This window comes from Durio zibethinus, chromosome 23 (assembly GCF_047325235.1).
Source record: "Durio zibethinus cultivar Kanyao isolate XHJ-2024 chromosome 23, ASM4732523v1, whole genome shotgun sequence".
NCBI lineage: Eukaryota > Viridiplantae > Streptophyta > Magnoliopsida > Malvales > Malvaceae > Durio > Durio zibethinus.
In genome coordinates, this window is record NC_143184.1 from 4,741,101 (window position 1) to 4,755,173 (window position 14,073).

General features: G+C 34.0%; 3 protein-coding genes across 3 annotated transcripts; 2 read left to right on the top strand and 1 right to left on the bottom strand.

Moving 5' to 3' along the window:
• Window positions 1-130: 130 nt before the first annotated feature.
• LOC111314206 (uncharacterized) lies at window positions 131-4,034 on the bottom strand. The gene is made up of 5 exons (XM_022915333.2): window positions 3,668-4,034; window positions 3,078-3,258; window positions 2,158-2,569; window positions 1,433-1,513; window positions 131-964 (listed from the first exon to the last, which is right to left on the bottom strand). The coding sequence occupies exons 1-5, from the start codon at window positions 3,758-3,760 to the stop codon at window positions 463-465; spliced, it is 1,269 nt and encodes a 422-aa protein (XP_022771068.2). The 5' UTR covers window positions 3,761-4,034; the 3' UTR covers window positions 131-462.
• A 2,009-nt stretch (window positions 4,035-6,043) lies between these two features.
• Window positions 6,044-10,658, top strand: LOC111314207 (BTB/POZ and MATH domain-containing protein 2-like). Its single transcript, XM_022915335.2, has 5 exons — window positions 6,044-6,288; window positions 6,408-6,828; window positions 8,263-8,611; window positions 9,112-9,388; window positions 10,132-10,658. The coding sequence occupies exons 1-5, from the start codon at window positions 6,150-6,152 to the stop codon at window positions 10,308-10,310; spliced, it is 1,365 nt and encodes a 454-aa protein (XP_022771070.2). The 5' UTR covers window positions 6,044-6,149; the 3' UTR covers window positions 10,311-10,658.
• Window positions 10,501-13,562, top strand: LOC111314208 (sm-like protein LSM2). The gene is made up of 4 exons (XM_022915336.2): window positions 10,501-10,631; window positions 10,755-11,113; window positions 11,297-11,455; window positions 13,246-13,562. The coding sequence occupies exons 2-4, from the start codon at window positions 11,111-11,113 to the stop codon at window positions 13,363-13,365; spliced, it is 282 nt and encodes a 93-aa protein (XP_022771071.1). The 5' UTR covers window positions 10,501-10,631; window positions 10,755-11,110; the 3' UTR covers window positions 13,366-13,562.
• Window positions 13,563-14,073: the final 511 nt, after the last annotated feature.

Sequence of the window (14,073 nt, forward strand, 5' to 3'; positions counted from 1 at the left end):
TTTTCAGGGAAACATCTATCAAAGCCTTATTTAGCAATGAGCTTACCAAAACCTAGGTGACCCATTATCATTTGTAATTTATTCACTGCGCTGCGTAAATCAAATACCAATTATGCTAGTTAAGAATAGCTTCTATGACAAAATTGTAGCTTTATAAATGAAAGGTATCTTTATTTTTACCCGTCAGGGAGTGACAACCCTCCTCTTATTTGCAACTTAATGATTATTATACGTATACAAGCTGCCAAAGGACCAGGTCCTGCTCATATGTGCTAAAGGCCATAACAAGACCATAGGGATAGCATAAAATTCAAAGTTCTCTTCTTCGAATATCATGCTTCAACTCACCCTCTCTTCAGATATCCACGTCCAAGTTCGATATACTTGATTCTTAACTTTCAGCCGGTGATTAGAACATCCAACCAGCTAACACTGTTATGAACATGAGTTTTCTAAAGAATTTCATGCAAACCTTAGAACTGCTACAGCCATCAACATTGCAGCTCTGAAGTAGATCTCATTAACACTTTTCTCCGCCCTCTTAATCATTTCCTCTTCCTTCATACTCAACTTGCTAGCGTTCTTGCTGATATGTACTACTGTTTCCCTCAGTCTATTAACTGCCCATGAGAGCCAAACTAGCCCAAAACCAAGGCCAGTGCTAAAGAGTTTCGATGTGCAAAATGGAACTCTCCCACAAGCCACCTTACAAATAACAGAGAAAAGAACAGCAAGACCAGTCCCAGCAATGCCAGCAGAGAAGTGGGTCAAGAGCTCAGGGAGTTCAGGGCCAGATTTCTTCAGGGAAAGAATTGCTGTTTTGCCATGCCGTCTCTTATCAACCATCAAGGAAAGAAGGCTCTCACATGCATGGAAATAATTCCTTTTGTGGAGATCTCTGTCCCTGGCTAACTTCTTAGAGGTCTTCTTCTTTGGTGATGGTTTGAGCTTGATTTTCTCAGGACTGTCAAAAATGAGTTGCATAAAAATAGGAGAAATAAAAACACATTGAACAAAATATTTCAGTCCCATATCCAGTGGACAATAGCCACGTTGGAAGATACCTAATTAAACATGTAGGTCAGACCTGCCATTTTGAGCATATCTGGTAGATCATTTTAGTTTCCATGATCTTTTTTGTTTCTCACTCTATCATAATTTCAGTTTCTGTTGATACATATTTTCGTACGTTCATGCCATTGCTATGGGCTTAAATGCAATTAACATAAATGAAGAGTCACAACTCACAAGTCATTATCCCACTGTCCTAGCAATTCTAGGCCTAGATTTCTAGATCCCAAAACAAGATAAACCCAATCATTTCAAGTTGACAGTTTCCACTACATCATATAGCAAAATTTTGGCAGGGGCAACGGGATTGAAAAATAAGGACACAATGAAACATTCTTGAAACATATGATCAGTCGTATACCTCTTTGAAGGTGCAATACTTGCAACACCAAACTGTGGAGAAGAGAGGTTAGTACTCGCATTTGCTTCGTAGCTCTGAGTCCTGTTTAATCAGAAGACTTTAGGGTCAGATGCCCTCCGAACAACATTGAAATCTACTTTTTATTTTAAATTCCGATAAGATTGAACAATAGCAACAAATTTAGTTAACTGCAATCCAAAAGCACAATTCAAACTAGCCCTATGCACATCCACCACGTGGGTGAAATAAAAAAAAAAAAATGATCATTTAGATGAATATTAAAAGAATAGAAAGAAAAAAAAATTAAAATTATCTTTAAATGTATAAGAATGAAAAAAAAAGAATAACTGTATGTACATGTTAAAATAGAGAAAAAACAGGAAGTAGTGGGTTTTAAAATTTGGATTCTTTCCCTATTATTTTAACTTTATTAATACATATATTTAATTGGTCTTTTATGTCAATTCCTCAACTGAGTTGGTATCACTTGACTAGTGACACCAACTCAGTCAAGGGATTTATAATAGTATAGATGAACTTAACCATTTCAAATCATCAGGTAGTTACACTATAAATACAAATGATGACAACAGTAAATTTTCATTCTAGGTTTACCTTTCAATAATAGTCAAAATACCACAATATGGTGCATTCATAACAAGACTTGCTTGTTTGTACTCATAGTTTTCAATTAACTTAGATCAAACAGGTGTTAGTATCCATACCTGTTGAAGTGTGGAACCAGTGGCAACTGCTTTCTCCACTTAGTTGAGTTACTTGATAAGTAAAATTCAGCAACGATTGAAAGGATGTCTTTCATCTCAGTTCCGCTACTTGTAAGTACAACTCGACCATCTGGATTAACTGTAATTTTTGAATGGCACAACATCTCTCCTAAAAAGTCTGGAAGAGGCTTGGGGGTATCAATTTTGCCACTTGGATAAATTAGAGAAGAAGCATAAGGCTGCTGATGCACACCAAACATCAATGGTTGAATCAAATCAGATAACAAAGATAAATCAAGTTCCCCTTTCTCCACTTTATTTGATCCAGACATAAGAAACTTCAAGATTTTTTCATGTCTCATGCACTTTTCAGCTATCCCAAAGCTAAAGAGTGCTGTATCTTGGTAAGCATCTGTGAATAAAACAGGTTGACCGTAAGCATTCTGCAATGACTACCAGAGAGGTGTTAAGCAGAAATAAAAAAGGAAAGGACATCGCAATAAATGTATCTGACCTAGAGTCACCAACAAAATTGTTTTCTGCTTTCTCATGGGCTACTTAATGTTGCACCTAATAGCTCCTAACGCTTCCTTTCACTTCAAAAATCACCTTTCATAATTATGCTAGAGCTTTTTTCATTCAACTGATGGTGGCGGAGGGGGATGGCAAAAGGGCATCATGCCAAAATTTGAGTTTACATCTCAATTAAAATATAAAAGCTCTCACGAGGAGAAACAAAAATTTTAATTAGCATGTTAATTCAACTTCATACCATAAACACATTTTTTTATGATGTTTTAAGAATTATACAAAATTTTTATAGACTCTAAGAACAAGAATTGGTTTAGATCTCTTTTCCTTAAGAACATAGCAAAACAAATAACTAGTCTATACAACAAAGAAGGCAACAAGTTGCAGACCTGGTTTATCAATAACCATAGGCCTTTGTGGTGTTGGATCGACATCAACAATCAGTTTAGGCTCACACAGCGCATTAACTGGTTTTGGCTGCTCCTGGAATCGGTTGCACTTCAGATCAAAGGAACCTGTTTGTACTTTGTCTTGTTTCACTAGCTGACTTGGCAAGTAGGATTGACAATCCTGCTTTGGTCAAAACAACAGGCATCCATTAATTAAAAAACCAACCCTTCGATTTTTACAAAAACATTTAGAACTAGAGAGAGATAAAGATCCAAAAACAAAACTATAAGTAGCAATATAAGAAAAAAATCGTTGCAAATAACTGATAGAGCAAATCTTAATAATTTCTAGCTCATCATATAAACATACATACGCAGGCAAAATTTTTAAATAAAGCTCTATCAGACTTCGGTGAGACACAGAAAAATCCAATAACTCGAAAATGCCAATGTTAAAATGACTGAGAATTACCCAAATAACTAAACAAAGAAGAATTAACAAAAAGAAAAGGAGGAGCCCAATGGAAATAACAACATATCTCAAAAACCCAAATCATCAAAACCATGGAAAACAGCCCAAAAACAATTACCTTGATCATCCTGCTAACGCCCTGTTCTTGGTTAAAAACAAGCCCCGGGCCCGGAGGGTACCCATGAGAAGCCATCAAGCAAAGCTTCGTCATTTTTTTTTTATGGAGAGAAACCCAGTTCTCAAATTCCCAAAATTCTATCCTCCCTTTATTTGTGACCCTTTTGTCGCAGAACCAAAGACTTGTCCATATCTGGACCTCAAAATCCTGGATTTTCCTCCCAATTTAAGTCCTTTTTTCAGTAGTAATAAGAAGAATAAAAAATTTTAGGATAGGAAATCTAGATTTATGTTATCCAATTGTTAGGATTGAGGGATTTCTCTAGGTTTGGCATCTGTGGCAGTCGCTGCCTTGAGAATCCACTAACAAAAAACACAACAAAAAGTGCCGCTGTTTTTTAATCTTGGATTCTTCCCAGTGTCGGATTCCTTTTGTTTTTATTTATGACCGTCTGATTGAAATGTACGAGTGTAATGACAGACATACTCCAGCAATGAATTTTCTATTGCAAAGGTTAAAAGCGTGTGATGGAATACACTGGAAGCTACCCGTGACAAAAATCCATTGTTTGAATAAAAGTGAGATCATCTGACTGACTTGTTGTGATTATATCACATCAACCGTTGATTTCTGACCTTTAAAAAAAAAAAACTTGTTATTGCCAGCTGTGACTTTGTTACTTTGTTTAATTAGGACTTTTGTTATCTTTTTAAAGCCAGACATATGATAGCCCTTTTTTTTTTAAATATAAATTATTAAAATTTTTAATTTTATAAGTGGTGTTTAAATAATAATATATATTTTATGTATTTTAAATTAATTTTTTTATGTTTTAAAATATACATTAAAAAAATATATGTCATAATTTTAATCTCATTTATAATAAAAAATTTTATTATCAATATATTTAATAATTTCTCAAATTACAAAGTGTTCTCATAATGTTTTAGTTTTGTCAATTGTTTTCATACATAACAATAATAATATTGGTAACTTAAAATAAAAATATTTATATAAATTAATGAGTTACCACGTGTATTTAAAATATATGTATATATAGCACTAATTGAAATTTTATTTGTGAATTATTTATTATTAATTTATTATTTTCATAACTGAATAATAAAATCACAAACGTTTTAGTTGTTTATTGGTTTATGCACTTATTTAAAAATTAAAATTAGTATAAATAATTTAAAGGGTTAAATACTAGTTTGATATCTTTAATATATCATTTTTTTCAGTTTGATATTGGAATAATTAAAATTTATAATTAGATATTTAAATTTTTATTTGATCAAATACATTGATATTGTAAATTAACATCATTAATCAACTTGTATTTGAGATATTAATATATAATAAAATTATTATATGTAATAAAAAAATCACATCATTAGTGGACATATTTCTATATTAATATGAAAGAAAAAGTTTTTAAAAAATATTCGTAAATAAAAATGAAGAGAATTTTAAAGTTTCAAAAATTAAAAAAATATAAAAATCAAATAAAAAGTTGAAAAAATAAAAAGTTAAAATTAAAACATACAATAAATTAAAATAAAAATTTTAAATATGGATTTTTTAAAATTCAAAATTTAATACGAAATATTTATTAAAAGTAAAAAAAATATTTTAAAAATATTTTTTATAAAACAAAATTCAATAATTTTAAAAAAATATGAAAATATTATAAAATTACAAAAATATTGAAAACATTTTTTTCAAAAATAAAAAAGCTATTTTCTTTTAAATTAAAAATTAAAAAAAAGAAAGGGTACAATTAAAAGGGAGAAAGAAAAAAAAAAAAAAAAGGAAGTAAAAAGAAAAAGAGGTCTCCCATATTAATTAATTGATTTAGTATGAATTAAAATTGATATCAATCTGTCTAATTTGATGCAGATAGACCTAAATTCGTCAAAAACTATCCGTTCCCTTTGTTTCTCCCTCCTCTTCTATGTCCTTTTATTTTTTTTATTTGTTTTTTTAAAGAAAAACCCAACAAAATACAAAAAAAAAATGGCTAATGGCCTAATTGAATGATAATGACAAACTTAATTGTATAATACAATTTCAATTAACTTTGAAAATGATAAGCCTATATTACAATATATTTATAGCTATATAATGCTAGATTAAACGGATAAGAGCGTCAAAAGATACACGTAATAATCAAAGGTACTTATCAGTTATCTTTAAAAATAATTTAGGGAGCTAACAATAATCATGTGTAATTATCATTAAAAATAACGGGAGTCTTTAACAAAGGGAAGATTCTTCGGTCCTTGTTCAACAAAAAATACGATTATGAAATTACTAAAATGCCCATTAAGGGACAGCTATCTCTTTCTGCTATCATCGTCCAAAAAGCGAGTGGCGTCGGAACCCATAATCCATCATCAGGACAACGCTTTATCGCTTTACCTCCAATAATTCTCTCACTCATAAAAGAGAAAAAAGTTTGTTTAATTTACTTGATAAAATGAAATTCATTATTATTACGTATATTATGCCAATAAAGTCATCATCTTCGATCATTCTCCCCTTCTCCCTTTCTCGCTCTGAAACCCTAGAAAATTCACCCATCCGAGACGGGGAAAAAAGAAAGAAAGAAAGAACCTGTAAGTTTTTTCAAAGAAACCCTCCCTTCTCCCTAGACAATCCTTTTCAATTTAACACGGAAGAAAGTTTTGAAGCCCCAATTTCAGGTTAAGGAAATTACAATAGAGTTTTCTTGTAGGGCACATGGGGAGGGTTCTACGGGAAACATCGAAGCCATCCTCGTCGCCGGCCTCCTCCGTCTGCAGCACCACGTCGTCGACGTCGGTGACGGAGACGGTGAACGGCTCTCACCAGTTCAAGATCACGGGGTATTCGCTGTCGAAAGGTTTGGGGATCGGCAAATACATAGCTTCCGACACGTTCTTGGTGGGAGGATATTTGTGGGCGATCTATTTTTATCCCGATGGGAAGAGCGCAGAAGATAATGCCGCCTACGTTTCGTTGTTCATTGCTTTGGCGAGCGAGGGAACCGACGTTAGGGCGCTTTTTGAGCTTACACTTTTGGATCAGAGCGGGAAAGAAAGGCATAAGGTGCATAGCCATTTTGGGAGGACGCTTGAGAGTGGGCCTTATACGCTTAAGTATCGCGGCAGCATGTGGTAACTTTTTTTTGTTTTTTTATTGGACTGGTCTCTGATTTGGCTATTTTGATTGGAATTACGGTTTTTTTTTTTTTTGGGTTTTACAATAGCGAATTTTCTTTGATTGAAGTTTTGGTGGGTTTCGGGGTTTGATGCGTTCATCGTGATTTTTATTGGGGTTTTAAGTATCTTGCTAGATAGCAAGAACTAAATAATGGGCTGGTTCTGTTTCTTGTGTTGTAATTTGTAATTTGCAGTTTGACTTTGTTGTTTAAGGGCTGGATCCTGTTTCTTTTTCTGGTTGAATTATTGAGCTTTATGTTGGTTCTTAGGGGGCTGGGATGTTTGCATAACAAGTTTGTTACCTAAATAGTGCATAAAATAGCAATATAATTGGGGAAATTTGGTGGAATAACCTTCTTTCTGGTGACATACATTTTGGCATTAAAAGAATTTGGGGTAGTTGTTAGAACATAATGGCAATAGAATTATGCTAAAATTGGTTATTGCACTAGAAGTTATTAGCCACTGTTCTGTGGTACATAGCTACATACAAATGCATTATTTTTTCTCAGTACTTGTTTACCAGCTCAGTTATTTTCTAACCTTCATTTCTATTATTAGAATTTTTTATTTCTTTATTAGTATTATTATTTTGTTTTTTCTTTCCTTCTCCTCGTCTCATTAAGATTCTATGACTTGTGAATTTTGAATTATTTTGAAAGAAACGTAATATTTAAAAATTATGTGTATGATTCTGAGGAGAGGTTGTTTGGATTAGTATGAAGAAAGAAAATTTCAATTATTGGATCATATTTATGCTTTTTTTTTTTTTGAGCTTTGCATGTCTATAAAAGTTATTTTTTATTAAAATTTGTTACTAAATGTTGAATTGTTTAAGGTTTTTTTTTTTTTTTTTATATATATATATATATTTTGCATATTGCCTCTGCTTGATTGTTCATGTAGATGTTTTTTTTGAAGCTATGCTTGTATCCAGTTTCTGTTGTGCTCTATGTCAATCCATACAGTTTCAATTTACTGCATCCTGTTTAATTTTTTTGTGTCATCATAAAGCATTTGGTTACAATTAAGTCAGGCATGATTGACTAAAGACATGTGCAACAACATATTGCTAGCCTAATTGAATAATTCCATGGCATGTAGCTCTTGATTACTTTACTCCTCTGATTGTTCATGATGTCTAACCTTATCTAACTAGACGATAAATGTTATTAAGACATATGTGAGTTGCGATATATCAGAATTTGGGCTTAGCCACTTGGCCTGTAGTTTCTTAGCACCCAATGCTTTTGTTGGGGGATTTGTCAAGTTCCAGGGTTTGACTCCTTCTCTAGTCTTCCTCTGAAAAATGAACAAAAATAAGAAGCTTATTTTATTTGTCTCCCTCATTTCATGTGGTGTATATAAAGTATAAATGATTTGCTGCAGGGGATATAAACGATTTTTCAAAAGAACTCTATTGGAGCAATCAGACTACCTCAAAGACAATTGCCTCTCTGTTCACTGTAGTGTTGGTGTTGTTAAGTCACATACAGAGGGTCCTAAAATCTATTCAATAGCTGTTCCACCTTCAAACATTGGTCTTCATTTTGGACAACTACTAAAAAGTGGAAAGGGAACTGATGTAAGCTTTGAAGTTGATGGGGAAGTCTTTCCCGCCCACAAGTTGGTACTTGCTGCACGTTCACCTGTGTTTAGGGCACAACTTTTTGGTCCAATGAAGGATCAGAATACAAAGCAAATAAAAGTTGAAGATATGGAAGCTCTGGTTTTCAAGGTTCAGTAAAATACCTCCTCTTCATATGTTGGACAAAAACTCATGCTACTACTTGACCATGATAATGCATCGGTGATGGATGCGTGGAGTCAACTTGCCATGGATAGCTTGCACTTGCCTCGGATGCATGATGTCAACTTGTCATTGATAGCATGCCTGGTGTCAATAATTAGTTATTGGAAACTTCTCAATACAAACTATATGCTGGGGTGGCTAATGCCATGTTTTTGAAGTCAGAATCGTGGCATGCACTGTCTTAATCTTGTAGTTAATTGCTTCATGTAACACACATGTGGTTGGTCAATGGTTGTACCTGATAATACTTAACTCAGGAATATGCATTTTCTTACATTTCTAAAAATCATGATATTCATGCCTTATTTGAAGTCTTTCATCATTTTCTTGTCAAGCTAAAGCAAATTAATTATTAATAAATATGCTATCTGTAGTACTGATTACTGATACAGTATAGTCTCTATGCCCTCTTTTGCACTTTGCAGGCCCTGCTTCACTTTATATACTGGGATTCTCTACCTGACCTGCAAGAGCTCACTGGTTTCAACTCAAAATGGGCTTCTACATTGATGTTTCAGCATCTGCTTGCAGCTGCAGATAGGTATGGACTGGATAGACTGCGATTACTCTGTGAAGCCAGTCTTTGTGAGGATGTTGCCATTAACACCGTGGCAACTACATTAGCCTTGGCTGAGCAGCACCATTGTTTCCAGCTTAAAGCTGTGTGTCTCAAGTTTGTTGCAATGCCAGAAAATCTAAGAGGTGAGTCTCTTTTTATTTTGATATTTACATCAATGTTGCATCAGGGCTTCCTATGGTATAAATATTATTTTAGTAGGAAAAATGTAATTGATTATGCTAATTATCAGTTGGACCAAGGTTCTCTGTTTCTTAAACTGGAAATCATTGAAAATTGGACTGCTGACTGCAGGCAACCAAGTTGGTGTTAAGAAAAGAATTGCTTTTAGGTAGAAGCATAGCAAGTCATCTTGTAACTCTTTAATTCTGGGCTCTTGTTTTTCGGCCACAGAGGAGTTGGTTGGAAAGTAAATAGGTTTGACATTTATTAAGATATGTCTTATTGTATTATTTTGGGTCCTAAATGTCACTGCCAAATGCAGTCACAGCTGGACCTGCATAGAAGTTCCATTTAGTCGATTGTTTCTTAGCCCTCATGATATTATGCAATCACTCTTCTTTCAATCAAACACAACGAAAGCTTTGGGTAAGTTTTAAGCTTTTATTATGGGTTGTCTTGATTTTTCACCCTTCGTACAACTATCCTGAATTTCTCATTTGGGATTTCAGTCGGTAATACGACTGCATATTGCATTCTGGTTTATGCCATTGTGGCTTTTCCAATTTTTAAGTTTTTAAGTTTTACAAGATTTATCCAATTTTCAGCATTCTGGTTTCATTCAAAGTTCCTCTTATGTTAGATAAATGTCAATTGTGTGTGGTTTTTCTTATCAAAGTTTCTTCACTGAACCTTTTTTTTTTTTCAGCTGTAATGCAAACTGATGGTTTTGAGTACTTGAAGGAAAGTTGCCCATCTGTCTTAACTGAGCTGTTGGAGTATGTAGCTAGAGTGAACGAGCACTCAGTGATTGTATGCAGACATGGGAATGAAGCCATCATCGATGGAAGTGATGCAAACGGTAGGCGGGTGAAGCAACGGCTATAGTAGCAGCTGGCCACAGTTTCCTTTTTAGTTTAAAAAGAAAAAAAGACGAAGGAAAAAAAAGGAAGAAAATATATAGGATTTGGAAAAAAAAAAATTTCCAGTGTTATAATCTTTGGTATTTGTAAGAGATGTAAATGTAGTTGTTCATTTGGTGTCCATTTGTTTGCTTTGTGATGAGAAATGTTTCCCTAAATTGTAGTTTTTCATATATTACCTTTTGACGTAGTGGTAGCAGGTATTACTCTGATTACTGATTAGTGTGCGTTGAGGATTGGCGTCCCAGAAACATTTTGAGTCAGCAATTAATGTAACACACATCAAGTATTTACCAAATTCCATTTACTCTTACGTGTCCATTTCATTTTCTGCAATTTGCAATTATAAAAGCTTCAAAAATCGCGAGTGAAGTGATTCCGTATTGTATCTTTGATTTGCTGGTGACAGAAGGGAATGGTATTGGCATATCGGTTGAGTTATTGAGCTGAGGTTGGAACAGAACGGTTATATTATAAGACCATAGCCCATAGGGAGTGCTGACGGTGCTTCATGGCCCAAATCAAAGTGGGCAGCGGCCTTCACCGTCGCAAGCCAATGAAAAGTTAGTGGTAAGCTCAAACAAGGGACAAACCTAATATTAATTAGTCCTGAAAGAAGGGAGGTCATATCATCATTGGTTTAAGTTTTGCAACTCTGCGCTCAACAACCTCAGATTCAGACAGACTGCGCGACATCAAATTTTGAGTTCCATCGCACCGAAACCCAGAAAATCTCCCTCCTCTCTGGGTAGAGGAATCTAAATCATGGTAATCTTATAATGTTCTGTTCCACCTTTTCTTATAAATAAGTTTTCTTTTGTTTTCCGGCCGCCAAAATCCTTTTTTTCTTTTTATTTCGATTGAGTTCGTCACTATTTTCCCCTATGCATTCTCCAATGGGGTTTCCTTTGATTTTTTTTTTTAATTATTTTTTTTCGATGGGGATTGCAGTTGTTCTTTTCGTATTTCAAGGACTTGGTGGGAAGGGAGGTGACGGTGGAGCTGAAGAATGACTTGGCAATCAGAGGAACCCTTCACTCCGTTGATCAATACCTCAATATCAAGCTCGAGAATACTAGGGTTGTCGATCAAGACAAGTATCCTCACATGGTATCCCCCCCCCCCCCCCTTTTTTTCTGTTTGTTTCTTTTTCCTTCCCTCTGCAAATTGATCTCCCCCTTCATTTTCTTATTACCATAGGGGTTTGTCAAGGAATTACTTTAAAGTTAGAGGTTTTTTTTTTTTTAAGTTTAAGAAGAAATGAATTGGGTCTTCTGAGCCCTTTCTTTTTCTTTCACTCCAATAGGCCCTTTTTCTTTTTCTGGGTAAACATGAGATGAAGGAAGCTGAATTTAGGGCTTATAATTTTTTTTTTTTTTAAATACGCGCTGACTTCCCTTGCAGATTGTTTATTTAGATTTTCTCTTTTCTAACTGATTTTATACTGAATATCTACCACTGTATGTTTTTCCAATGTAGCTACTCCGTAAAATATCTGTTAACTAGTATTCCCCATGGTTTTACTTCTCCAATAGAAGTGATGAGTTCAATAAAGTTTTCTTTTTTCCACAGCCCAAAGTCCAAAAAACTTCTCATCTTAGTTTAGTAATCGTTCTTCTTCATTTCTTCTTTGCATCTTAAATGTGCACTCTCCTTTACCTTTGATTAAATTTACTTCTGTTATAGTCTACCTTTCTTTACTATTTTACTTTGCACGAGTGACAATTTCTCTGCCTTGTGCTATGTGAATATCAAATTTATCCTCTTGGTTTTATCTGTAGATGAAAATTTTGAAGTTTAGTTTAATGGGAGTATGGTTTTCCTATTTTATACCCAGGGTTATAGAGTAACAGTCAGAAAAGTGGATTCAGGAACATTGTGTTTTGTACTAAAGAATATTCCTTATCAATGTTGGCATGATGTTACATGGTCTTGCATTTGGCACATAGGATTATTGAAACAGGATGTACATTCCCAGTATTATGCATTACCTGAAGGAATTTCATCCTAATCATTGGCATTGGATTCAGCTCAACTTTAAAAGCTGTATAGTAAGTTATGTTTCTAAGAAGAGGCAGGCAGGAACACCTATTCAAGCAAAGGCAATTTACTTTTAAACCTGTTACCATTTACCTCATTAAGAGTATGCCATTGGTGCAGTGATCTTGGAGTGTCTCAAACATCATGTGAATCTGCTGGTCATTTGTGATTTGGGTTTTGCTAGTTTTTTGCCTGCCCCTTTTTCTTTATAAATTTGTTTTGAAATTTTGTTTTCTTTTGGCTTACATCTGCGAGAATTCATTTCATGTTGACTGTTAATGATTGCTTGCTTTTAATTGAGTTTGGCTGCTGGACATATGAATGAACTGTTTGAGTGATACTCATATATGCAAATTCGTTGTGGAAGTCCTAGTTTTAGTTTGTAATTTATATTTGGTCATCTTTTATGAGCTTTGGGAAGTCAAAATGTTTTTATGCTTGAATGATAAGTAATTTTTCAGTCAAAAACTGGTAGGTCATTGAAACACTTGATTACTGCTGACTGGGATTTCTTAACTTTGCATAAAGTTGGTCCCTTCATCCGCTCCTAATATGCTGTCAGTTTTTCTGTTCTTGTTTTTCTTTTATTTAAATTCATCTTAAGTACCATGACATGCTTTTCCCTGCTGGTTATTGAAGTTATCCTGAAAGTATCATAAAGGTTGTAATGTCCTGTTATCCCATGCCTATAGCATGTTTCTTGGTTTGGCTTTGTTGAACATTGACCATCTCAATCTCAACTACTTTTCAATCTCTTCACAACCTTTGGCTTGATATGGCTGCTTGTGTTATGTCTGTATTTTTGTTTTTCTCTTTTCAAAATTGACTGGCTATATTGACGAGTTTCTGTTTGTTTACAGCTTTCAGTGAGGAACTGTTTTATTAGAGGCTCGGTTGTGAGATACGTCCAGCTACCTCCTGATGGAGTTGACATTGAACTGCTTCATGATGCCACAAGAAGAGAAGCTCGGGGAGGCTGAAAAGCATTTATTGACAAATTCAATGTACTTTTATGAACATCTGATTTAGATACTTTTGCTTCAAATAGTTTCTGAATTCAGCAAAGATAGTGACAAGTTAATGAAGACCGACCCCTCTTTGCATTAATGTAAGACAAATTGATGTTGGTTTGTGTATCAACAAATTTTATTTTCTAAAGGCAAATTTCCTTGTCAAATACTTGTGTATAATTCTGGTAGCCAGTTATGATGCTGTGAAATGTGGATTGTTGAGTACGAATCCTGAGGATGAAATATGAAATATAGGCTGTGCAATGTTTGTACAGCAAGGATGTTGGTGACCTACAATGATATGAAGTTCTTAAAAGTTATTTTGTGCTGTTTTAACCAAAAAATAAATAAATAAAGGCACAGCAAGTTTTATGTGGAATTTGTAAATGTTGCAGAGTGAGAAAGGTCCTACAATTTTTTTTTCAGAAGATATCCTTGTTTATTACTAGTAGTTATTACCATTCTTAATTTTCTATGATCACCAATTTCGATTTGGAAACTCTTTTGCATTTGTACACTAGAAATGATCATATTCAAAGGCAATCAAACCTGATTTAAATGTTCATTTTTTGTTTCTCGAAATGGGATGTTAGTTGCCTTATTTTCTAAAACAGCTCCTCCATTGTTTTGAAAACGTAAAATCTCTTAATCTCTTTCATTATTTACGGAAATCAAAAT